At 45.3% G+C, this 24,529-nt stretch overlaps 1 protein-coding gene across 2 annotated transcripts in view; it reads right to left on the reverse strand.

Moving 5' to 3' along the window:
• SEC24C (SEC24 homolog C, COPII coat complex component) overlaps positions 1–24,529 on the reverse strand; it is a 1,280,009-nt gene that overhangs the window by 1,033,140 nt on the left and 222,340 nt on the right. The window contains exon 7 of one of the 2 annotated variants that reach the window (XM_069240541.1): positions 6,348–6,416. The exons of the other annotated variant lie outside the window; for it this stretch is intronic. Within the exon in view, the coding sequence (XP_069096642.1) occupies positions 6,348–6,416 (69 nt within the window). The remainder of the gene's footprint in view (positions 1–6,347; positions 6,417–24,529) is intronic. 2 annotated transcript variants of the gene reach the window in all.

Here is a 24,529-nt window from a genome sequence, read left to right on the forward strand (position 1 = left end):
AGACTAAGAAGACTGATTCCCAGACATGGTTAGAATGTGTAGATTCCTTCTGCAGAGCAATGGATGGTTGGGTGAAGGGAGGTATTGTGACAGATTTTCAGGGGCTGTACAACTTAATTGCGTGGGAGCACTTGTCTTTGTTTTGCAGAGCTGTGCCAGCACTTGACTGATAGTAAGCTGACTTACCCCAGGAAGCCTGCTATGGAGGGCGGACCGCTGGGTGAGTACCAGGGTCCACAAGAAGGTTTATGGGGGAGACTCCCCCAAAGGTGGGCAGGGTTCCCAAAAGAAGGAGAGGGAAGTCAAGGGAGACACAGACAAGTCCCAGGATAAGGAGGGAGACAAAGGGTCCCAGGTCCTTTCTGACAGGAAAGAGGGAGGTTCTGGTAGGCAGTGGCCCAGGGCACCCCATTTTCAAACCCGGTGCTTTGAGTGTTCCCAGTTAGGACACATGAAAGGGGACTCTATCTGTCCTAAGACAACCCAAATTGGTGGCACATCTACAGAGGTGGCTAATGTGGCCTTAGGGGGAGGTAGCCCCCAGTGGCAGGTCATAGACCATGCTATGATATCCCTTAGTTGGGAGGTTGACTCAGAGGGAGAGTTGGTGATCCCTGAGGGTGGGAGTCGTTACCTTCACCAGGAAACAGTGAATGGGGTCCCAGTAACTGCTCTGAGGGACAGTGATGGTGGAAAGGCTTGTTTCCCCAGAGAAGTACACCAGCCAGGTGTGTAGGGTGACACCACCCCATGGGCAGGACTTCTTCCGTCCTATAGCCCTGGTATCCCTAAAGTGGGGTGGGCAGGTGACCCAGAGGCAGGTCATAATCAGTCCCCAGATGCCAATAGACTGCCTTCTGGGGAATGAGTTGCCCCAGGTGTCAGGGGAACTGGGAGGGGTGGTCCCCAGAGGCGCCCTCACAGTTCATTTGTTTGGGGTTAACACTCCAAGGCAGAAAGTACCGGATCCCAGCAAGAGGGACAAGAGGAGGGAGAGTCCACCCCTGTCCCCTGCTCAGCCTGAGGGTACAGACCCAAAGGTGAGTTGCCAGTCTCAGGATTCACCTCTGGACTGGTGGGAGGTGAAGTGGAAAAAGGGTGCACGTCACATGGGGTTACTTCCCCCCACTCTTCAAAACCACAGAGACTAGAGTCCCTAGGATGGCCTGTTGGTTGTTATCCTTGTGGCTAGAGTTTTCCCTGGGAGGGGAACTGAAGTCACACCCCAGGAGTGGAAGGGGCCACATCACAATGTTGGCCCTGGTGGTACTGTCTGCCTACTGGAATGCATCTGTTAGCAAGGCACGGTTACGTGCCTCACGGATGGAGTCCTCAGATGAGAAGGGTCCCCCCAGGGTTAGTTCAGTGGGCCCTGAGAGTGTTGACCGAGGGATCAACCTGGGTTCAGAGAGGCGTAGAACTGGCAAGAGCACCTGCAGTAGTGGGCCACTGTCAAGGTTCTATCGCCCTGAGCAGAGAAGTCCAGCAAGGTATTGATTGGCCTACCCTGGCTTTAGGCTGAGAGGGGGGGTGTTGGAAATGGCCCTTTTTGCAGGGTTATCCCTAAACGTTTCACCGCCTTCCTCTTATTTTTTCAGGTCTGTTTTTGCTGGTTTATTGTCTCTGCGCACTTTACCACTGCTAATCAGTGCTGAAGTGCATTGCTCCCTATATAAATTGCACTGCTGATTGGTTTATCCATGATTGGCATATCTGATTTACTGGTAAGTCCCTAGTAAAGTGCACAAGAGGTGCCCAGGGCCTGTAAATCAAATGCTACTAGTGGGCCTGCAGCACTGGTTGTGCCACCCACATTAGTAGTCCTGTAAACATGACTGAGACCTGCCACTGCAGTGTCTGTGTGTGCAGTTTTAAACTGTCAATTCGACCTGGCAAGCCCAAACCTTCCTTTTTGGTACATGTATGGCACCCTTAAGGTAGGGTTAGCACATGGACACGGTGCAGTGTATTTAAAAGGTAGGACAGGTACTGGTGTGTTTTACATGTCCTAACAGTGAAATGCTACCAAATTCAGTTTTCACTGTTGCAGGGCCTATTTCCCTCGTAGGTTAACATGGGGACTGCCTTTAAATAACTTTAAAGCACAGATTCCCTTTGAGGACAGATGGAAATATGGAGTTTGGGGTCTCTGAACTCACAAATTAAATATACATATTTTAGTGGAGTTGATTTTCAGATTGTGAGTTTGAAAATGCCACTTTTAGAAAGTACACATTTTCTTGCTTAAACCATTCTGTGACTCTGCCTGTTTGTGGATCCCCCGTCTAGGTCAGTTTGACAGTGGGGCTGTTTACACCTCTCCTCTAGACAGTGACACAAAGGGAGCTGGGGTGTAGCCTGCATATCCTAATGAGCCATCTGAGCTAGAGTGGAGGGAGGAGTGGTCACTTACACCTGAAAGGACTGAGCCTGCCCTCACACAATGCAGTCTCCACCAACCCTCTGGTGTGTGTCTGGAGCCTTGCCTGGCCAAGGAAAGATCTTGCAAACACTTGAGACTTTGCTTTGAATTTTGCCAACTTCAAAGGCAGAAAGAGGTATAAGCATTGGACCCAAAACCCCAGACTTTCAGAATCTTTCTGGAATCAAGAGGAACCTCTGCCAAGGAAAAGAGCTGGAGGAGGAGTACTGTCCCTTTGCTGTGTTGCTTTCGTGGATAGGCCTGCAGTTGCTGCTTCTGCCTTAAGAGTGCAAAGGGTGAACTTTGCTGTGTATCCTGATTGAGAAAGTTCTCCATGCGCTTGGAGTAGAGCTTGCCTCCTGCTGGAAGTCTCAGGGACACCAAAGACGTCAGTTTCCTTGACCTGCAGCACTGGGAACTGTGTTTTGTGCTATTTAAGAGGAAAAACCACAGCAACACCGGCAACACCACCACTGACCTGCACTGTGATCTGCTGACGCCGCACAGAATTGCACTGTGACCCTGGCCTCACTGACGCAGTCATTGGACGACTTCACTGAGCCACTGCTCGCACCGCGACCTGTGGGCCCCGCACTACCGCATTGCCTGCTCACACCGCAGGCTGGGCTTCCCAGATGCCGCCACTCCTGCTGACACTGGCGCCACTGCCTGCACTGTGGACACCTCTCGTGAGGTACACGAAGCACCGTCCCGTCCTGGAACCGCAGCACTGGTCCACCAACGCCAGCACCATCGACTCCAGTGTCGTCACCAGGCATCCCTGCCTGCACTGTGGTCTGTGGATACCACTTGTGAGGATCACAAAGCACCGTCCGGCACCACTGGCTTGGGCCTACCGACGACATTGCTTCAGCTCCGACGACGACGCTGTCAGCACCGCAACCTGGTGACACTGCACGTCACAATGCCCCCCTTCACACCACAGCCTGGTCTCACAGACATCGCTGGACGCAGTCACCAAGCCGCTGCCTGCACCGTGACCTATGGGCACTGCACGTTGCATCGTCCCGTTTCGCAGCGCAGCCCCGACACCATCCACACCAACACTCCTGACTTCATCAGGCCAGAGTTCAATGACTCCCGCACTGACTGTAGAACTGACACAGCGATGCCGCTCTCCGAAGCTCACCACGAGGATCAGGACGCCCTGCAATTCCAATGGTACTGTTTGGGGGTCTGCCCAACACCGTAGCTGGCCTGCGACCGGCCTGAACTGTTGGTTTTGTTGAGCACAACGCAATGATATCCCCAGGTGGAGCTATTGACTTCAAGGAACTGTATTTTTGAGTAAATCTTGTAGAATTCTTATATTTATTTCTGAATGCTGGTTTTTCTAAAACTGGTGTGGTGTCCTTTTATAGTGTTTTCACTTGTTACTGTGTTATGTGCAAATGCTTTACACATTGCTTCTGAGATAAGACTGACTGCTTGTGCCAAACTACCAAGGGGGTGAGCAGGAGTTATCTGAGCGGGTATCTCCCTTATCCTGACTAGAGTGACAGTCTCTACTTGACGCAGGTGATATTCTTAGGTTCTGAGGTAAATGGTGGCAGGCAGAATCTCTGGGTTCTTCAGGTGAGGAAGGATGTAATCCATTTGACAGCGTTACCTTGGGTTCCAATGTGATGAAGCCTCCTGATGCGGGTGTGGTAGGATATGGTGTCAAACACTGCACAGAGGTCAAGGAGGATCAGGGCTCCTGTTTCTCCCCAGTCCAGGAGGGTTTTGATGTCATTGGTGGCAGCAAGCAAGGCGATTTCAGTATTGTGGTTGGAGCATAATCCAGATTTGGAGGCGTCCAGAAGATTCTCAGATTGTTCTGTGTGTTGGTAGTTGATGGCCTTCTCAATGACTTTAGCGGGGAAAGGGAGTAGAGTGATGGGACAGTAGTTCTTGAGTTTGCTGTGGTCAGCGGAAGGTTTGTGAAGGGATTTGACCTCTGCGTTTCCAGTCTTGGGGGAAGGTTGCCGAAGTGACGGTTACGTTGAAGATGGTGGTGAGCTTCTTGATGAATTCCTTGCTCCCAAGGTTCTGGTGGGGACAAGGGTCCGTGGGAGCTCCTAAATGGAGGGATTTCATGATAGCAGTGATGGCTTGTGTGGTGATCTGGTCCCAGGTGGTGTGCATGTGTTTTGGGTGTGCCTCAACGAAAGCGAGGTGGCTGAGGGTGTTTGATGCGGTGGGCTGAGGTTTTAAGCTTTTGTAGAAGGTGGAGTGAAGATCTTGTTGTAGAGGAAGTCTACAAGGGTTTAGCAGAGTTCTTGAGAAGGGGTGATGTTGGTTGCCGCGGATTAGGAGAACTCTCACGATGCTGAAGAGTTCTTTGCTGTGGTTAGCACTGGCTTCGATGCAGTCAGCTAAGGCGCTCCTTTTTGTCTCTTTCAGAAGGTGGTCGTATTAGCTGAAGGACATCTTGAAGGCTGTTCGGCCTGTAGGCTCTTTGCTGGAACACCATTTCCTTTCTAGTCGCTTGCAGTTGTGTTTCGTAGGGGGGCTGGGTCATGGGAGGAGGTGAGTGCACGCACTTAAGTGTGCATGTGTGTTTGGCTGGCCATCTTAGGTCGGCCAAACACATATGCGCACTTAGGTTTCTCTAGACCAGCTGTGTATACAGCGGGACTGGAGAAACTGCACAGACACCAGGGTTGTGTCTGAGCGCAGTCCGAGACGCTCAGACCAATCCTGGCACTGCTTTCAAGCTAGGTTTAGCATGAAGGCAGCACCAGGATTGCTGGGGAGTCTGTGCTTGTCCCAGTGAATGCTGGGATAGCAGAAGAAGAGCTAGAGGCGGCAGGAGGCAGTGAGGTGCAATGACAAACGTTTTTTTGTTGTTTTTTTTTTTAAGTGTTACCCCCATCCTGACGTGGCCTTTCTCCCAACAGTCCAACAATCCAACCACCCACAACTTGACATTTGCGGCAGCCACTGCTGAAAGATACACACAAACAGCCAACAGGTAACAGTGAGATGAAAAATACACTGATGTGATATACAATGCCTGAAGCAATGGGTGAAGGGGGTTTCACTCATGAAAACCAGCAAATGGCTTGGGGGAGACTGACCCCCAAAGCCTACTCTGTATTGAGCACAACATTCTTGCTCTATCACTCCCGGTTCTAAAAATGTGCACTTATAAAAAGGTAAAGTAGGATTTTTACAGGCAAACTGACAAGTGTGCAACCTAAGACCCAAGCATAAACGTTTGAGAGTTCAACACTGCGATTAAGTAAACCATATGCTCAATATTGCAGCTCAAACGATGCGATGACAGGAGTAGTGAAACAAGCATTGTTTTATCTTCTCAATAGATATATCCACCATGCAAAATAATACCATCAATCTTAATGCCACAGCCAAAGTAGAGTTCAAAACGTTATTTTTAGAATGATTTATACTACTTTTTTCCACTGATCCATAAAGTCTAGCCGTTTTAGCAACTTTAAACGCAGCATTTTAAAAAAAATTGTGGGACCTACAACAGTACATTCAAACATGACGTGTACAAATCATTTTACAATTATTGTAACTGCCTTGTTACACAGTTCGCAAGGAAATATGTCAAAGGCTCGAACCGTGAAACCCATGGGGAGGGGGGGGGGGGGGGGGGAGTGACACTAAAACCATAATCATTTAATGTGGGTGGAGCTGTGGGAGACTAACTTGGTAATAGTAACTGAACAAACTGTGACCTTTCGTGGGGTGTGCACAGGGGTTCGTGGAATCGCCCCCAGAAAAAATGAGCTATGTTTAAAAAAAAAAAATGGTGGCAATGGTTTCTTTAAGGAGCTTGTGGTAATGTGGGACAATGGTGAAGAATGAACATAAATGTTAAGTTTCGACCAGTAGGCATGCAGACGAGTGCACAGAAAGACAAGGACAACACGGAGATACACACTGCACTTACTGGACTAGGAATAGCATCTGGGTCTATTCTGTGTTTCGTTTTCAGCTGGGGCGGCAGCTCATTGAGTTGCTTTAAAAAGAAAAAGGAAAAAAGAGGGAAAATTGTGCCAAAATAAAAAAATCTGAGAGAAGAGAATTTATCATTTAAATAAAATGCAACAAGGTTACTTTCATCTAGCAAAATCGGTGTTCTGCTCCGAATTACATACACACTTGAACAACAGTCATACAACAGAGATGAAAACGCTGGTGTTGATTAGGTGTTAACTTTGGTAACCTTTATGTACTGCTCACAGAATTATTCGCAGGATGAGTGTGATGCCGCAACGTAACACTCCTGGGCTTATATCCTGTTAGAAGCTCTTTGCAAAATGTCAGACAATGGATACATGTAAATACCTAGCAAGTTCTAAGATTATATTAATCATGAATTGCAATTTGTGGTTCGGGAAGGACACACTTTATAAGAAGGGGATAAGTCATGGCTAGCAGGCGATGTAGTAGTTTTACAAAAAGCGGTAACAACACACGAACAAAGAAATTGCAAACTGCATCATTAACTAGTTGAGATGTTGAAACAAGCGTTGGCAATGCCAAGAGGTCTCACTTTAAAGGTATGATGTATGGTAAAGTGATGGATTAAGAGTGTTGTGGGGCCCCAAGCAGCAACCTTGATCAGAGATTGGGTGGCCGCCCCACATGTCAATGGGCCTCGGCGAAAACAGGCTTCCAAGCTTGGGCACATATAAATGCTCGTACACTGTATTCCGTTTTTATGACCCCGGCAGGAAGTCGCCGGGCCACTTTATTAACTCCCATCCCTTGTGTCACCGAACAAACCATTACACATGCATGTGGGGCAGGGGTGTAGGAGACAATACATTTCGGGGGGGAGAGACAGGGACAACATTGGGGACTTTCAATCAACCCTATACAAATCGCTCGTTGTTTGCGAACTGCAGGCTCTGATAATATACACAATCAAATATATTGGAAGTGAAATAGGGAGAAAGGAAGGCATGTGTTCACAGTCTCAAAGTATCTTTTATTGTTATTTACATTCACAAAGTAATGTAGATTAACCTTGCATCTTCATGCACCAAGCAAATAAAGGTAGGAGGGTAAAAAGGAAGAACATACCCTTTGTCCCCCACACCCAACATGCCCCTCGCCTCATGCCAATTAGAACCGCACTGGAGATATCAAAAGCGATTAGGTACAACAGTTGTAAACTGTACTTAGAAACCATAGTTCTAATAACACTTCAACTCCTGTGTGTGATCTTGGGAAGCTCAGCTCCACATCAGTCATAACTAGAAGCATTTCAACTGAGGAAGCGCTTGGAGTTACAGGCCATATAAACATGGATTCTTTAATCCCTGTATAAACTGCAGTCAGTAATTTCTTTAGAATTGGCTATTTGTGATGCACTAAGTCACTGAGTATAAAGAAAAGACATTCACTGATTATAAAGAAAAGACATCAGAAAATGGCTATGATAGGTTTATTACAGTCGAGTTCTGACATTACATGCCTTCTGCCTCAGCTAGCAGCCAAGGTGAAAAGCAGATCAGGTCACAGAGCATAATTAATGCAGCGGTTTAAAACAAAAAATTGAATGTTGCTTTACTTTCTTCTGCTCTACTTTAATAGCTTGGAATGACAGAAGCTATGCACTAAGGTTTTAAGTGGTTTGTGGGAAAGTTGGTAGTGTGGCCATGTATTAAATGGGGTGAAATACCCCCTGCGTTCATAAGGCTATTGCAAGTCACCTTGAAGTTCATACCTTATAAAGAAGCATTGACAAAGCCAATAGGTCTCACCTATGCAATTTCTATTGCCTTTTCCAATGTGTTTTAGCCATGCTGTACACTAGTAAGACTACTATTCAGCATGGCTCAAAGTTAATGGTATAAAGGAGAATAATGTGTCATCAACTGGTGTGGCGTAGTGTCAGGGATTAAGTAGAGTGCCCTAAAATGCAACACCACTCCCATAAACAATGATATTAAAGTAGTATGCAAATGGAAGGTTTCATGCATTTATTCAATCAAAATATAAAAGATCAAATGTAGTGGGAAAACATCAACAGGGGAATCGAGAAAGACATTTCAGGCATTTCACAAGTTATCTGGATGACCCAATGTCACCAATCACAAGAAAAATGTAAAAAGTAACCCATATAGTACTGTGGTTTGCAGGAGACTGACCTGGTTTTAGCGGGTACCTATGGTACTTACTTACACCTTATACCAGGTCCAGTTATCCCTTATTAGTGAAATGTAGGCAGTGTCTAGAAGCCAGGCTCTCTAGAGGTAGCTGTAGCTGAGCAACCAAGGCTTATCTAGGAGACATGCAAAGCTTATGCAATACCACTGTAGTCACACAGTACTCACACACATGAAACAAAATACTCAGTGTTGCAAAAATAAAGGTACTTTTTTTTAGTGACACAAATGCCAAAAATACGATAGAGACTATACTCCCTAAGGAGGTAAGTATTACACCAATTATATACATTAGTATGCAGAAATAGCAATAAAAACAGTTAGAAAACAGTGCAATTAGTGAAAATCACAATGGTTAGAAAGGGGCCTAGGGGAAACAAACCATATACTAAGAAAGTGGAATGCGAATGTCGGTTTCGCACCTAGGCAAGTGTGGTGTGTAGAGGGGCGCTGGGAGTATTAGAAAACACCAAAGGTAAGTAACAGAACCCACCTCTGGGCTCAGGAAAGCAGGAGTAAATCACAGTAACTTTCCTAGAACACACAAGAGCACGAGAAAGAAGATAATGCAAGAACCAGAAGAGACTTCAAGACACAAAGGGTGGATTCCTGGACCTAAAGACCTGTGGAAGAATGGGACTAAGTCCAAGAAGCACAGAAGAATCCAGAGAGGACAGGAGCCCCTGCTAACCAGGATCAAGGTGCAAAAGAAGAACCACTGGTGAAGAACAACAGTCAGTACTGCACCCAAGAAGATGGATGCGGGTTCCTGGTTCGTGCAAATGATATCCCACACTGGATGGATGATTGCAGTCTGGATTCCACCAACAAGCCTTGGCACACGCAAAGCTCACGGTTAGTGGAAAATGGCACTGCCCAAGACCAGGTGGGAACTGGTGGACTCTACCCAGGAGAGGGAGTCAGAGGGGGCTCTCAGCAACTTAGAGAGCCCACAGAAGACCAGGCAGCACACACAGGAGTCCCACAGCATGGGGACAAAGGAGTTGCAAAAGAAGGCTCACACTCCGGAAGCTGTGCATCGCAGGAAGGAGTGCTGGGGGCCGGAGCTACATGGTGCACAAAGAATTTAGTGGAAGGATGCAAACAAGCCTTGGCAACTGAAAAACACGTGGTGCACAGGGGTACTATCTTGCGTGGGAAGGCAGGCTCTTACCTCCACCAAAGTTGGACAGTAGGATGTCAGGACCATCGGGACCACCTCAGTCCACCACCCGTGATGCAGGATCCATGCAACTCATCAGGAGAAAGGACCCACACAGATGGTCGTCATTGCAGAGAGGTGCCTGCTGAAGCAGGGGAGTGACTCCTTCACTCCAAGGGAGATTCCTTCATTCTTCTAGTGCAGGCTGAAGATAGGCTGTCCTCTGAGGATGCACGACTGGGAAACAGTTGCAGTTGCTGGCAAGAGCTGAAGATAAAGTGTTGCAGAAGTCGTCTTTGCTTCTTTGTTGCAGTTTGTGGAGTTCCTGGAGGGGCAAGATGCAGTTTCTTCAGTGAGAAGGTGACGTAAAGGATGCAGAGGATTCCTGCTGGAGTCTTGCAATCCGAATCTGAAGAACCTCGCAAAGGAGAGACCCTAAATAGCACTGAAAGGGGGATTGATCAGCTAAACAGGTAAGCACCTATCAGGGTGCGGTTCTGATGACACCTGCCGGCACTGGCCACTCAGATGCTCCGAGAGTTTGCTGCCAACATGGAATCCAAGATGACAAACCCCAGGGACCCTCTGGAGGAGCTCTGAGCACCACGCCTGGGGTGGTGATGGACAGGGGAGTAGTCTCCCCCATTTCCTTTGTCTAGTTTCGTGCCAGAGCAGGGACTGGGGGTACCTGAACCGGTGTAGACTGGATTATGAGAGGAGGACACCAAGTGTGCCCTTCAAAGCATTTCCAGTGGCCTGGGGAATGAAGCTAACCCTCCCAAGCCTGTAACACCTATTTCCAAAGGGAGAGGGAGTAACACTCCTCTTCCAAAGGAAATCCTTTGTTCTGCCTTCCAGGGCTTGAGCTTCTCAAGCAACAGGAGGGCAGAAACCTGTCTGAGAGGTGGCAGCAGCTGGGGCTGCATGGAAAACCTCAGAAGGCTGGAATGGCAATACCGGAGGTCCACTAAGGAGCCCCCAGAGTGCATGGAATCATACAACCAATGCTTGCAAAAGCCTTGGGGTATGATTCCAACATGTTTGATACCAAACATACCTATGTTTGGAGTTACCATTATGTAGCTGGACATAGGTAGTGACCGATCTCCAGTACACGTGTAAAATGGTGTCCCTGCACTCATGAAGTCCAGGAAAATGGTCCTGGAGGTTGTGGAGGCACCTCTGCTAGTGCAGGGGTGCCCTCACACACAGGTACTCTGCACCCTGCCCTCAGGGCTGGAGGACCTGCTATAGGGTTGACTTATAAGTGACCTGGTGCAGTGTAACTGGCAGTGAAAAAGGGTGCATGCACCTTTTCACGTAGGCTGCAATGGCAGTCCTGCAGAAGCCTTTGCATGGGCTCCCTATGGGTGGCAAAAGAAATGCTGCAGTCCATAGGCAAACCCCTGGAACCCCAATGCCCTGGGTACCTAAGTACCATATACTAGGGACTTATAACGGGGCACCAATATGCCAATTTTGGGTGAAATACTGGGTTACCAGATTGGAACAACCATAATTTAAGGGAGAGTGCATAACTACTGGGGCCCTGATTAGCAGGATCCCAGTAGAGACACACAAACACACTGGCAAACAGGCCAAAAGTGGGGGTAACCAAGCTAGAAAGAGGCTACTTTCCTACAAGGTTAGTATCCACAATAATGATTTACAAGCTTTAATACACCAACATTTACATGAATGACTCAAATAGTGAATCAAGAAGTCATTAGCTCATAGTACCTATGCTTTTGCCAACTTATGTACAATTTCACAAATTCAAGTCAAGGTACTTTGGCCGACGATGTTTCGATCCCCTACACAAGTATCAGGATCATCCTAATCCTTCATTAAGCTTGAGTTAAAAGGGTTACAGAGTGCTTTTAACCAAAACGGCCAAGATAAATGATGTCTCATATGAGTGAGAAGGCAATCAATGGAGATCTGAATCTATAATCAAGTGCCAATGCTATAAAGTAGTAGTAGAGTGGAGTAGTGTCACAGTGTAATAGAGTGTCAGAGTGGAGTAGCAGAGTGTCGTAGAGTGGAAAGGCATAAAGAAGAGTGAACTGGAGTAGAGTGAAGTAAAGTAATGTGAAGTGGCTTAGAGAAAGCTGGGTAGAGTGTTGTTGAGCATAGTACATTGTTGTATAGTGGAGTGGCAGAGGGTTGTTCAGTGGCGTTGAGTAGAGTATCGTAGATTGAAGTTGCATAGAGTGGAGTAAAGTGGAATGGCGTATAGGGAGTTGTGTAGGGAGTTACAGAGTGGAGAAAGTGTTAAGAGTTTAATGGAATAGAGTGTCAGAGGAGTGTAATGTCTGAGTGAAGTGTCAGAGTGGAGTTGGGTGTTCTAGAGTGAAGTGACAGAGTACAGTGGTGCAAAGTAGATTGGCGTAGAGTGTAGTGGTATAGAGTGCATTGGTTTTGAGTAAAGTGGTGTAGAGTGCATTGGCGAAGAGTGCACTGATTTAGCGTACAGTGCAGTAGCATAGAGTGGTGAAGAGTAGAGTGGTGAAGAGTAGAGGGGAGCAGAGTGGAGTGGCACATCCTAGATTGCAGTGGTTCAGAGTGCTGTGTCAGAGTGATGCGGTGCATGGTAGAGTAGACTAGTGTAGAGTGCAGTGGTGGAGTGCAGTGATGCAGAGTAGAGTGTCAGAGTGTAGTGGCATATAGTACATTGGTGTAGAGTGCAGTAGAGTGGCATATAGTTGAGCAGTGCAGAGTAGAGTGCCGGGGTGTAGAGGAGAGAGGAGTATAGTTCAGTGGCTGAGTGCAGTGCTGCAGAGTAGTGTGTCAGAAAGGGCAGTGGTGTAGAGTAGAGTGGCATAGAATTCATTGGTGAAGAGTGCAGTGATGTAGAGTGATGCAGAGTAGAGAAGAGTGGCTTAGAGTACAGTGGTGCAGAGTAGAATAGAGTTGCATAGAGTGCCGTGGCATAGAGTAGATTGCTGCAGAGTACAGTATAGGAGTACAGTATAGTGGTGAAGTGTAGATTGTTGCAGAGTGGAGCATAGTGATTGTGAGTGCAGTAGCATAGAGCGGTGCAGAGCAGACTGGAGTGGTGCAGGGTAGACTGGACTGGCACAGCATAGAGTGGAATTGTGTAGATTGCAGTGGCATAGAGGAAATTATTTCAAAGTAGAGTGGAGTGGTGTAGAGTAGATAAGGGTGCAGTGGGACAGAGTACAGTGGCATTGAGTGCAGTGGTGTAGAGTAGAGTGGCGTGGAGTTCAGTGGCAGAGTGCGCAATGTTGCAGATTAGAGGGTCGTAGAGTACAGCGGTGTATTGTAGAGTGGCATAGAGTGCTGTGGCGCAGAGTACAGTGGCATTGAAAGCAGTGGAATAGAGTGCTTTGGTGCAGAGTAGATTGGCACTGAGTAAAGTGGTGAAGAGTGCACTGGCATAGTGCAGGGGTGTAGTGTACATTGGTTTGAGTAGAATAGCATAGATTGCAGTGGCGTAGTGTACAGTGCTGTACAGTGGAGTGGTACAGCATAGCTTGCAGTGGTGTAGAGTAGCACAGAGTGGAGAAAAGTGGTGTAAGGTGTAGTGGCATAGGGTAGATTGTTTCAGAGTAGAGTGAAGAAAAGATAGAGAAAAGATAATATACTTCAATATGCTTAAGTATGTAACAATAACAACAACATAAATAATAACACTAGGCATAACGTGCCAAATGAAATATGGCTTCTCCCTGTTAGCCACGCTGTAATCAAGCCCTTCATTACCTAGATCAAAAAACATTTAACATAAATGCTAGAAAAATATACACTTCTAATAGATAAATTGTTGTGTGAAAAGGTAAAATCTGGGTTCAATCTCGACTTCACTGTTTCACCAACTGGTGTGATCTTAGGCAAATACAAATATTGTGTTTCAGAGTCTCCTTGTTGGCATGCAGGCATCAGGGTGAGTGGGACTCTGTTTCCTCTTTTGATCTTCCTCATTGTCTTGCAGCTCCTCTTGAAGGCGTCCTGCAGTGCTCCTCTTCATGGCGGCAGGTTATGTAGACAGTAATCATCAAAAACTCTTATCCTCCTTGTGCCCTTTGTTCTTATGTGCACCTTTTATGCCCACCACTGTAAACAGGACAAACAAAAGGGCAGAGGGCCTCCTGACTCACCTTCATTCTGTTACCATCAGATTGGAGGATGGTTGATACAGGGCTATTATAAGTAGCGCTTTTGTGCGCTAATGGCCCTCTGAATAACAGATGTGAGGGTAAATTATTTTGTCCCCTTGTCCCTTCCCCACCTTCGTCCCCCGTGACCCCCCCCCCCCAAAAAAAACATCTGTGGGGGGGGGGGGGGGTACATCCTCCATGTACCCCACTTTCTATGCCCTTGATGAGGGGGGTGTCCTTTGTGAATCATCCGTGGGTGTGACACAGTAGCTGATCTGGGAGGAACCATCAGTCCCACAACATACCATGCCTCCCCATCAGATATAGCAAGCGTTTGCAAAGCAATAGGTCTTGCATATTTAGAACAAATTTCATCTTTTGAAACAGTGCCAACGAACAAAAAGAAAAGAAAACAGGAGTGAAACTGAGAAAAGACAACTTAGAAAAATAAAAGACAGCTTTAATAATAAATCTTTGCAATTTTGTTTGTACAGTTGGCCACGTTTTTGCCAGTCACACAAGCCTTCTGTTTGCAGGGTACCAGAAGTTAAAAAGAACAAATAGTACCTCGATCACGTCGGGAGCAGCGGACAGGCATTAATTAAGTTTAGTCAATTAGTGCTTGATCCCTGCTCCACACAGAAACGGAAATTATGCCAGGTGTGCCTTGACGAATTACAAGGTTGTAAAGAAGAGTGCCATGCAAACCAACAAATGGTGAGCGACAGGAGAGCTCCAAGCCCTTTACTGAACACAAGAGAGTCTCGCAAGCGAGACGCAAGCACTAGCAGGCTCAACCTTAAAAACGAAAAACAAACAAAAACTTTTCATGAGTCTAGTGGTGCGAATAGAGAGAACAAAGAGAGAGACAGAAAACATTTAATCATGACATCAGTGCCAAAAATTACACTCCTGTACAACCATCAAGAGCGTAGGTTCAGTGCAGAATGAAGTCATTTAGCCTTGTGGAAACAGCCAGACATGGCCTAATGTGGTATCTCGAAGCCCCACTTCGTTGTTTGGAAGCGGCGGTATGACATGGTCGGTCTACTGGTCCAGTGACGAGGCTCTGCTCACCCAGAATCAGCAGCTGTTCTCTTTGCTCAGCCCCTTCAGGATCTCTTTGTAGAACTTCAGGTGAGGTGTCATCGGCCTGTGTTGATATCCTGCACAGAGTTCCTTTGTCATGCTAAAAGGCTTGGGTGGGAACATGTTCCTAGGATTCTTAAAGTCCTGCAACATAACAGGTGACTGAAAAAAGTGAACGTTGGTCCAGCAACCACAAAAACTTCAAAATGGCAATTAGATAACTTAACTGTGCCCGAAGCAGATCCCTACTGGGTCAACAACAGTGCAAACAGAACTTATGAGAGGGGTGCAGATACAGGGGCTAATATTTTGGGATGCATAATACGACACACATTACTCCAAATGACAGGCATATATCGTCTTGGTGGAGGGACACCTGGCTCCCAGAATAACCTCACATAATCCGAGAGAAAGGTTGAATCTGTTAACTGTCACCATTCAATCTCCATGCATGGAGGGGGTGAATGTGCCAGTTCTGGTGCAGAACCCTGCCCTGCTGTTGCACAGAAGATCCTCTCGAAAAGGCAGCCTGACCGGAGGACCAATGGTCATGTTCAATAGCTTGGGATACCAGACTTCCGCGCCCAATCCGCAGACACATGAATGACTTGACCCAGGTCGTTCCTGATCTTCTTGAGAACCCTGGGCAGGAGTGGTATTGGCATAAAGGTGTACAGGAGGCCAGAGCTCCACTCGAGCCAAAAAGGGTCTCCAAGCAAGAGTCATACTGGAAACCCCAGCGTGCAGAACTGCTGCCACTGTGCGTTCTCGGCAGTGGTGAACAGATCTAACCAAGGTTGTCCCTACTGCACCAGGTGGAAAAACCATTTGTGATCCGCTAGGCATCTTCAGTTGAGTTTATCTGCAAAGGTTTTCAGAGAGCCCACCAGGTGTTAAACCAGGTAAACGCCCTGATGTTCCAGCCATGTCCAGGGGAGCAGAGCCTCTTGACACATGGTCAATGACGCTGCCCTGTCTGTTGCAGCAGCATATGGGGGTGGTGTTGTCCGTGAACACCTGCACTAGCCTTCCCTTGGTTGCAGGAAGAAAGGATTTAAATGCCAAGCAGATCGCCCAAAGCTCCAATATGTTTATGTAAATCTTGGGCTCTGTCAGAGACTAGAGTCCTCTGATATTCACCTCTCCCATGTGGCCACCGCAGCCTAGAAGTGATACATCTGTCACTACAGTCAACTCTGACTGGGGAAAGAGAGGGGTCTGCCACTGATCCAATTGCGGATCATTAGCTACCACTCTAGGTCCTTGCAGTTCCCTCCGAAATCTGGAACATGTCGTAAAGACTCCTGTGATGCTGGGCATTCAGGTCCTACTGCAGAGCCCGCATATGCCAGTGGGCATGTGTCACCATTAGGATGCTGGCGGCCAGGAGGCCCAACAGCCTTAGTCAGTCTCACTAAAATCCAGGATAGAGGCTGAAACATCATTATCATGGCCAGAATATTCCGAACTTGGTGATCAGCAGGACAAAGCTTCACAATCTGCTTTTATGTTCTTGTAACACTTTTCCCAACACTGGGTCAACTTACACCTCACCACACGCTTTAACTCTTACACTGCATCCTTCATGCCCTTTCACACAGGCAACAATTTAAAATTAATGCTCTTCAGGCCTCATCTTTCACTTCTTAAATCATGCTTCGCAACACAAACTGACCTCTTGCTTTTTTTTTACTTTTCCTGCCCTAGCCTATACAACATTAGTTACATGCACTCCACATAGGGGTGTGGAATTTAATAGAATATCTACTTGTCCATGGGACATGTTCCTTCATAAATCTACTTGGCCTGTAAAACAATCTACTTGTCCCTTTGGTGCCATGTACTGCGTCAACACATTTTGGCAACAATCTCATTATTTAAGATCTCCAATAATAGCCTCTGTGATTATGTCAAGGCTAATACTATAGTAGGGCTTGAATACTAGCAATTTCCTTATTTTGCCACTTTTCCTCAGATCCACATACTGGGGCTAAAGGCAGCGGTAAGCTAAAGTTCCAGCGTTGAAATGCCCTTTTGAGACTGTGCAAAGCTACTAAGCTGCATGTTTTATGGGTTTTTCACCATCTCTTCTCGAATCTTTTCCCAAACTCTGAAAGGTTCGAAATTTACTCCGGACAAGGGCAGAAGTAAAACTTTTTCCAGGTTTGGGGGAAAAAAGTGGATGGAGGTAAAGTGAACTTGTAAACACTCAACATCTTTTCACATGAGCAAATATACACATGCATATTTGCTCATGCTAAAATACAGTTCACAAATATTTTCTAGGAGCACAGTGTCCATGTCTACTTCTGTAAATTATAGTGAGCTCATGAAATATGAAAATCTGAACTAATGCAAAGACATATACCATGGGTGAACTTTTGTGACATTCTTTTACTGGGCCCCTATTTGGGTGGGGTGTTAACAAAGACCTTTTGTTTTTATTAAAACTCTCTATCCATCTATCGGCTGGCTTCACTGTGTAGTGTATTAGCATACAAAGTAGTTTTGTTCAGTGCCAGAAACGGAGGCAATGTGCTTTCGGAGACCAAAAATATTTTTGCTTTTTGCCAATGTTTGTTACAATGGTGAGGGCCTGGCAGCTCCCACAACAACAATGTTTTACAAGAGCCCTGTCAAAATAAGACACCTATTGACAAAACTAAAAGGTTGACCACCAATTTAAGACCTACAGGGAGTGCAGAATTATTAGGCAAGTTGTATTTTTGAGGATTAATTTTATTATTGAACAACAACCATGTTCTCAATGAACCCAAAAAACTCATTAATATCAAAGCTGAATATTTTATGAAGTAGTTTTTAGTTTTAGCTATGTTAGGGGGATATCTGTGTGTGCAGGTGACTATTACTGTGCATAATTATTAGGCAACTTAACAAAAAAAAAATATATACCCATTTCAATTATTTATTATTACCAGTGAAACCAATATAACATCTCAACATTCACAAATATACATTTCTGACATTCAAAAACAAAACAAAAACAAATCAGTGACCACTATAGCCACCTTTCTTTGCAAGGACACTCAAAAGCCTGCCATCCATGGATTCTGTCAGTGTTTTGATCTGTTCACCATCAACATTGCGTGCAGCAGCAACCACAGCCTCCCAGACACTGTTCAGAGAGGTGTACTGTTTTCCCTCCTTGTAAATCTCACATTTGATGATGACCACAGGTTCTCAATGGGGTTCAGATCAGGTGAACAAGGAGGCCATGTCATTAGATTTCCTTCTTTTATACCCTTTCTTGCCAGCCACGCTGTGGAGTACTTGGACGCGTGTGATGGAGCATTGTCCTGCATGAAAATCATGTTTTTCTTGAAGGATGCAGACTTCTTCCTGTACCACTGCTAGAAGAAGGTGTCTTCCAGGAACTGGCAGTAGGACTGGGAGTTGAGCTTGACTCCATCCTCAACCCGAAAAGGCCCCACAAGCTCATCTTTGATGATACCAGCCCAAACCAGTACTCCACCTCCACCTTGCTGGCGTCTGAGGCGGACTGGAGCTCTCTGCCCTTTACCAATCCAGCCACGGGCCCATCCATCTGGCCCATCAAGACTCACTCTCATTTCATCAGTCCATAAAACCTTAGAAAAATCAGTCTTGAGATATTTCTTGGCCCAGTCTTGACGTTTCAGCTTGTGTGTCTTGTTCAGTGGTGGTCGTCTTTCAGCCTTTCTTACCTTGGCCATGTCTCTGAGTATTGCACACCTTGTGCTTTTGGGCACACCAGTGATGTTGCAGCTCTGAAATATGGCCAAACTGGTGGCAAGTGGCATCGTGGCAGCTGCACGCTTGACTTTTCTCAGTTCATGGGCAGTTATTTTGCGCCTTGGTTTTTCCACACGCTTCTTGCGACCCTGTTGACTATTTTGAATGAAACGCTTGATTGTTCGATGATCACGCTTCAGAAGCTTTGCAATTTTAAGAGTGCTGCATCCCTCTGCAAGATATCTCACTATTTTTGACTTTTCGGAGCCTGTCAAGTCCTTCTTTTGACCCATTTTGCCAAAGGAAAGGAAGTTGCCTAATAATTATGCACACCTGATATAGGGTGTTGATGTCATTAGACCACACCCCTTCTCATTACAGAGATGCACATCACCTAATATGCTTAATTGGTAGTAGGCTTTCGAGCCTATACAGCTTGGAGTAAGACAACATGCATAAAGAGGATGATGTGGTCAAAATACTAATTTGCCTAATAATTCTGCACTCCCTGTATTGGCTTTGCCAATGCTGGTTTATTTTCATGTTTCCCATAATCTTGTGGCAACTGGTTTCACTGATTTTCCATTATGAATATTTTTGGGGCTATACTGGCATGCATCAGAACTTTTATCCCTCATATTGTTAAACTCTGCAAACCTGTGTACACATTTATTTTAATGGAACCACTGTCAGTAGTGCAGTCCAAAGATAAAACATGCATTTAGAGTGCTCACCCTGATAAAGGCTTTGCATTAACAAACCATAAATACAAGCTCACTCGGCATTAGCATATTGGCACAGATATTACCTCAACTGCAGAGGAGAATTCCCTTTTCTACTCCATAATGTGGTACTTTAAACTGGCAGCCAAAAGTTGTGTGTTTGAGGGGGTTGGGCCTACTTGTTTCGAGGACAAAAGAAACATTGTCCTTGACAACAACCCCTGCCCACAGTAACACTTTATACCAAAAATAAGATCAATATACAATAATAATTGATTGTTCCGCAATAAAAATACAGCTACATATCTAATACCACAATAAACTAGGGCACACTACATTGTCCGAAGAGCACTTGTCATTAAAATAGATTGGACCTACTTGTGTTCTCACCTCTAACCTATGTCAATGTGTTCTTTCAAGACAACAAATACTCATCAGTAGTATTTCTTAACACTTTAGCAGACAGCTTCTTCTCTAGTCCCTATCTTTTGCACAGACATTTAGACAAAACTCTTTCTATTTTTGCAACAGGTGCAGTTGCAAAAGGACAATCTGTCATCAAGAACATATTAAAAACAAATGTGTGCTTTTTTTTTTTACAGGATACAAGGATATCATTTTTTCTGTCTCAACACTACTGCTCTCTATGCCACTTTAATATATGCAACTGTACTATACACCACTACTGTGCAACACTGCACTCTCCACCACAAAACTCTTCACTCTACTTTTCTCAACTGCACTCCATGCAACTGCACTCTGCCACTAGACCACTCTAATCTACTCTGCACCACTGTACTCTATGCCAATGCATTCTACTTTACTATGCTCCACTGCACTCTATACCATGCCGGTCTAAACCACTCCACTCTACTTTGTGCCACTCCCCTCTGCCACTCCATTCTACCCTGCACCATTCCAGTCAACCCTGCAGCACTTGGCTCTATGCCCCTTCACTCTACTCCGAAACAATCCACTGGGCACCATTGCACTCTATGCCATTCAGCTCTATGATGCGCCACTCTACAATGCTGCACCACTGCATTCCATGCCAGTCTACTCTAAACCGCTGCACTCTACCTAATGTAGTCTACACCACTTGACTCAAAACTAATGCATCTATGCCAAATACTCTGCAGCACTCTGCTCTACTCCGCAACACTCTGCCACTGCACTCTATATCTTTGCGCTCTACGTAACTGCACTCTAATCTGCACCACTGTAGGCAACTGCTCTCTATGGCAATGCACTCAACACCACTCTGCAAGACTGCACTGTGGTACTGAACTCTATGCCACTGCACTCTACTCTGCATTACATCTTTACACCAATGTACGCTATGACACTACACTCTACATCACACTATCCTACACCCTGCACTATTTTGTACCACTCCACTTTAACCTGCAACACTTCACTCTACTCTGAAACAATCTACTCTACACCACTGCACTCAACTCCACCCTGTGCCACTCCACTCTACACCATTACTCCATGCCACTGCACTCTACACCACTTTATTCAAAACCAATGCACTCTGAGGTGCCGCACTCTGTCAATCTACTCTGCACCTCTATACTTCACACCACTACACTCTGGGTCACTCTATAACACTCTGCTCTATGACTCTTTGCTCCATTAAATTCCACTCTACACTATTCCATTCCACTCCATGAAAATGTACTCTCCTCTACACCACTTTACCGCACTATGCTCCACTCTACTTCACTCCGACACTCTACTTCACTCCGACACTCTACTTCACTCCGACACTCTACTTCACTCCGACACTCTACTTCACTCCGACACTCTACTTCACTCTACGAGACGCTATTCACTCCATAACACTATGACACTCCATGACACTCTACGCTACTCAAAACCACTCCATAACACCCCACTTTACTTCATGACACTCTACTACAGTCTACTCTCCTTTATACCACTTTTAGCCTCCTGAACAGCTGCTAACCTGGTGTACAGCATGGCTAAATCATATTAGCAAAGCCAATAGCTCTTGCAAAGGGGAGATCTATTGGCTTTGCCAATGCTTGTTTTTATTATTAATTCACTGAAGGGAGCAAAAGGAGAGCTGGTATTTACCCAGGACGTGATGTGCAGTCAGAACTGAAGGCTATTGATGATGGATCCGAATTAAAACCGCAGTCTTTCACCATAGGCCCCTACCTGTCAGTTACATGCGCTTCACCAGAGGATACTAGAGGCACAACCCACAAAGTGCTTGGATTGAGACTTCAGCCAGTGACGTCCTATTCTACACTTTTCCCCCACAACTGCAGACTTTCTCCTGTCTAGGTGCTGCTGCTTTTGTTCGGGATACAATCACCTTTACCAAGATTAAGTCAAGTCATCTATTTATGACTCCAAGCAGGGCTATAAGTGGTGCTGCAGGTCTCAGAGGTGGCAGCAATAACAACTGGATTATAAACAGGTCTCTACTAGGCCCTGTAATCACGTTGTTAACTTTACAGTAAAAATAACTTCAAAAATCCTTTTAGCAATCCATTTCAAGGATGCAGTCCTTGTTTATATTTTACCTTTTCCCCCCTTCAGCTAGCAATCCCCAGCACTATTTGTTTTTTCCTGATTTCTTTAAGCAATCTTTTTTTTTTCAAGTGACATAAGTCTTTTGCATAATGCATTATCTGATACGACACTTCTAGGTGAGTTCAGGTTGTGCGTGGGTGTTTATGACTGAGTACAATAGAGAGCTCTGACTAGGAGACTGAAGGCAGTACAATATTCTTAATGTGTAATCAGCAGGTCATAGAGGTGTTCAGATGACATGCACATCTAATCCTTCGGTTCTCTAAAGAGGGTGAGGAGTGATGTTTACATATCTGCAGAGGGACAAAGAGGGGACTAGGGTGGCTACACAGTGTGATACCTCCTTAATTCGTTTTCATGCCTGAAGTATCAGTATAATGAGCATACTGCTGCAACAGTGACCAAGTCACTTTTGCTGCAGACTAGGTAATCATGGACACATTAACAGGGAGAGTTGAGCCAGAACCAAGCCAAGGGTGTTAGTGCACAAGCCAAGAGATGAAAATATTTGGTAAGTCAAGAAAAAAATATGCACAAATATGATGTCACTTTAAAAAAAGTTATTTAGTTAACATGCGGAGGTGTTTTACCTCAGTACCTTGGATTATATCACTGTATTAAAAGGCATTTATTAGAAGTAATAGAAATATTCGCTCCCCCTGCAGCCCTGACAACGATACCACTCCTTAAGTCAGAGGCAAATCAGTGGGTATGTGTACCCCATATGTGGCCTAGATTTTTATGACAGAAGGAGCAATATTATAGTCTGTTAAACAGAAGATGTTTTTGAACAGCGCACTTTCTGAACTAAAGGCAATCCCATTTGTGATAATGAAGAAAAGGAAGGCTCAATGAAATAGAATACTTGGCTAGGATCACATAATTTGTTCAAGCAGCAAAGCCGGCATTGACACCAGATTTCCTGGTTTCACACTGAGCAATTCAGCTACTAGACGGGCATCTCTTTCTGGCACATATTTTACATCAATGACACTGCATTGTTGTTAATTCTTGACATATGATTGGTCTCAGGGGTCCAAGAGGACTTCCCGATAAACTAGATATCTGGCTTGAGATTTCATTAACTAGCCCACCTCTAATAGGACGGCCTGGAATTGCAGAGTGACCTACGTAGATGTGTGATGATCAGGCAGGGTCGAGGGCATGTATCTGACTGGGACTCTGGTTGTCACTCACTCTACATCAGTGTTCCACCCGCAGGTCTTTAAGCAGGTCAGGCCCTGCAAGGTCTCAGATGTGGCAGTAATTAAAAACTTTAGAATGGGTCTCATAGGGTACTAAATTAATGTCCTTTATAGACAAAAACAATACTCAAATTTTAAACAATAGTGGTAGAAAGCCTTGACGTAATCCCTTATGGGAATGCAGTCCCTGTCTACGTTACAATGTAACTTCATGTTGCCTTTAATTTTTTTCCTATATGTTGTGTTTCTGTACTTTCAAGCAACGTATGACTTTTTATGAGAACCGAGTCACTTCTACACATCCGGGTGAGTTTCTGTTGTAGATGTCCTGTTTCCTTCAGTCCTTCCTCCACAGAGATTTACTAACGCTGTGTTCTGCAATCCCGTTAATTCCGTCTCTTAGCCTAGTATTGCGTCATTAGCTGTTTGACATAAGACAAAACATGGAAGAGCGCCATACCCTATAACAGCATCTTGAAAGCATGCAATTCTATGCTTCTGTTGGTGGCAAGATTCTCATATGTCATGAAGTATACCTCAATGGCGGTATCCATACTTTCCCAAAATGCTACAATTAATGCTGTACGGACTACTCAATAGTGAGAAATTTTGAGGACTATCATGGAAGTAATGCAAGCGAGCTCTCCTATTTTGCGATAGATGCAATCTCTAGGAACAAGAACGGAAGGGAGAGAGAGAAAGCTCTGCGATGCTTAGCATCAATGTACATCATACAGCTGAATACAAAGATGCCATCAGGGCTGAATGTGGATAAAGATTTGCCCACATTTATGAGAGACCACAAGCCATTTTCCTTTCCCTTTAAGTCAGCAGATATAGGGTGTTGAATACAGTTTTTATAATGAATTTGCAAGTGTCACTTTAGAAGCGTATTTTAGAAATACACTTTAGATTAAGGCCTTTAGGGAGCGTTGCAATAGTTGAGAATCTTAGTGAAATGTTAGCACTTTGGCACTGATAATATGAATGAGCAGTAGCCCAAATAAACAAAAATTTGGAAGAAAAGAAAGAATATGAAACAGTGCAATGGGGTTTTTAGGTGATGTTAAGGACGTGAGGTATAGTTACCTTAGGGCACGAGTTACAGATACTTGAAATAACTAACTATAACTAGTGAATTTCTAAGTTTTGTAAGAGTAAATTCAGAACCTAACTGTAGCGTCAATGTAACTTTTGCTATTTTCAGTGAATTTCTATGATTTTTATAACGTAAAGTGATTTTAATTACAACACATTAATCCAACCATTGTCACACCCAGCAGGCCATGTGCGGCGGGGGTTGGCCGCAGGCTAAGCCCTGCAGCCACCCCCTTTAACCACTCAACTCCAAGCAAC

The sequence above is a fragment of the Pleurodeles waltl genome, chromosome 6, assembly GCF_031143425.1.
Source record: "Pleurodeles waltl isolate 20211129_DDA chromosome 6, aPleWal1.hap1.20221129, whole genome shotgun sequence".
NCBI lineage: Eukaryota > Metazoa > Chordata > Amphibia > Caudata > Salamandridae > Pleurodeles > Pleurodeles waltl.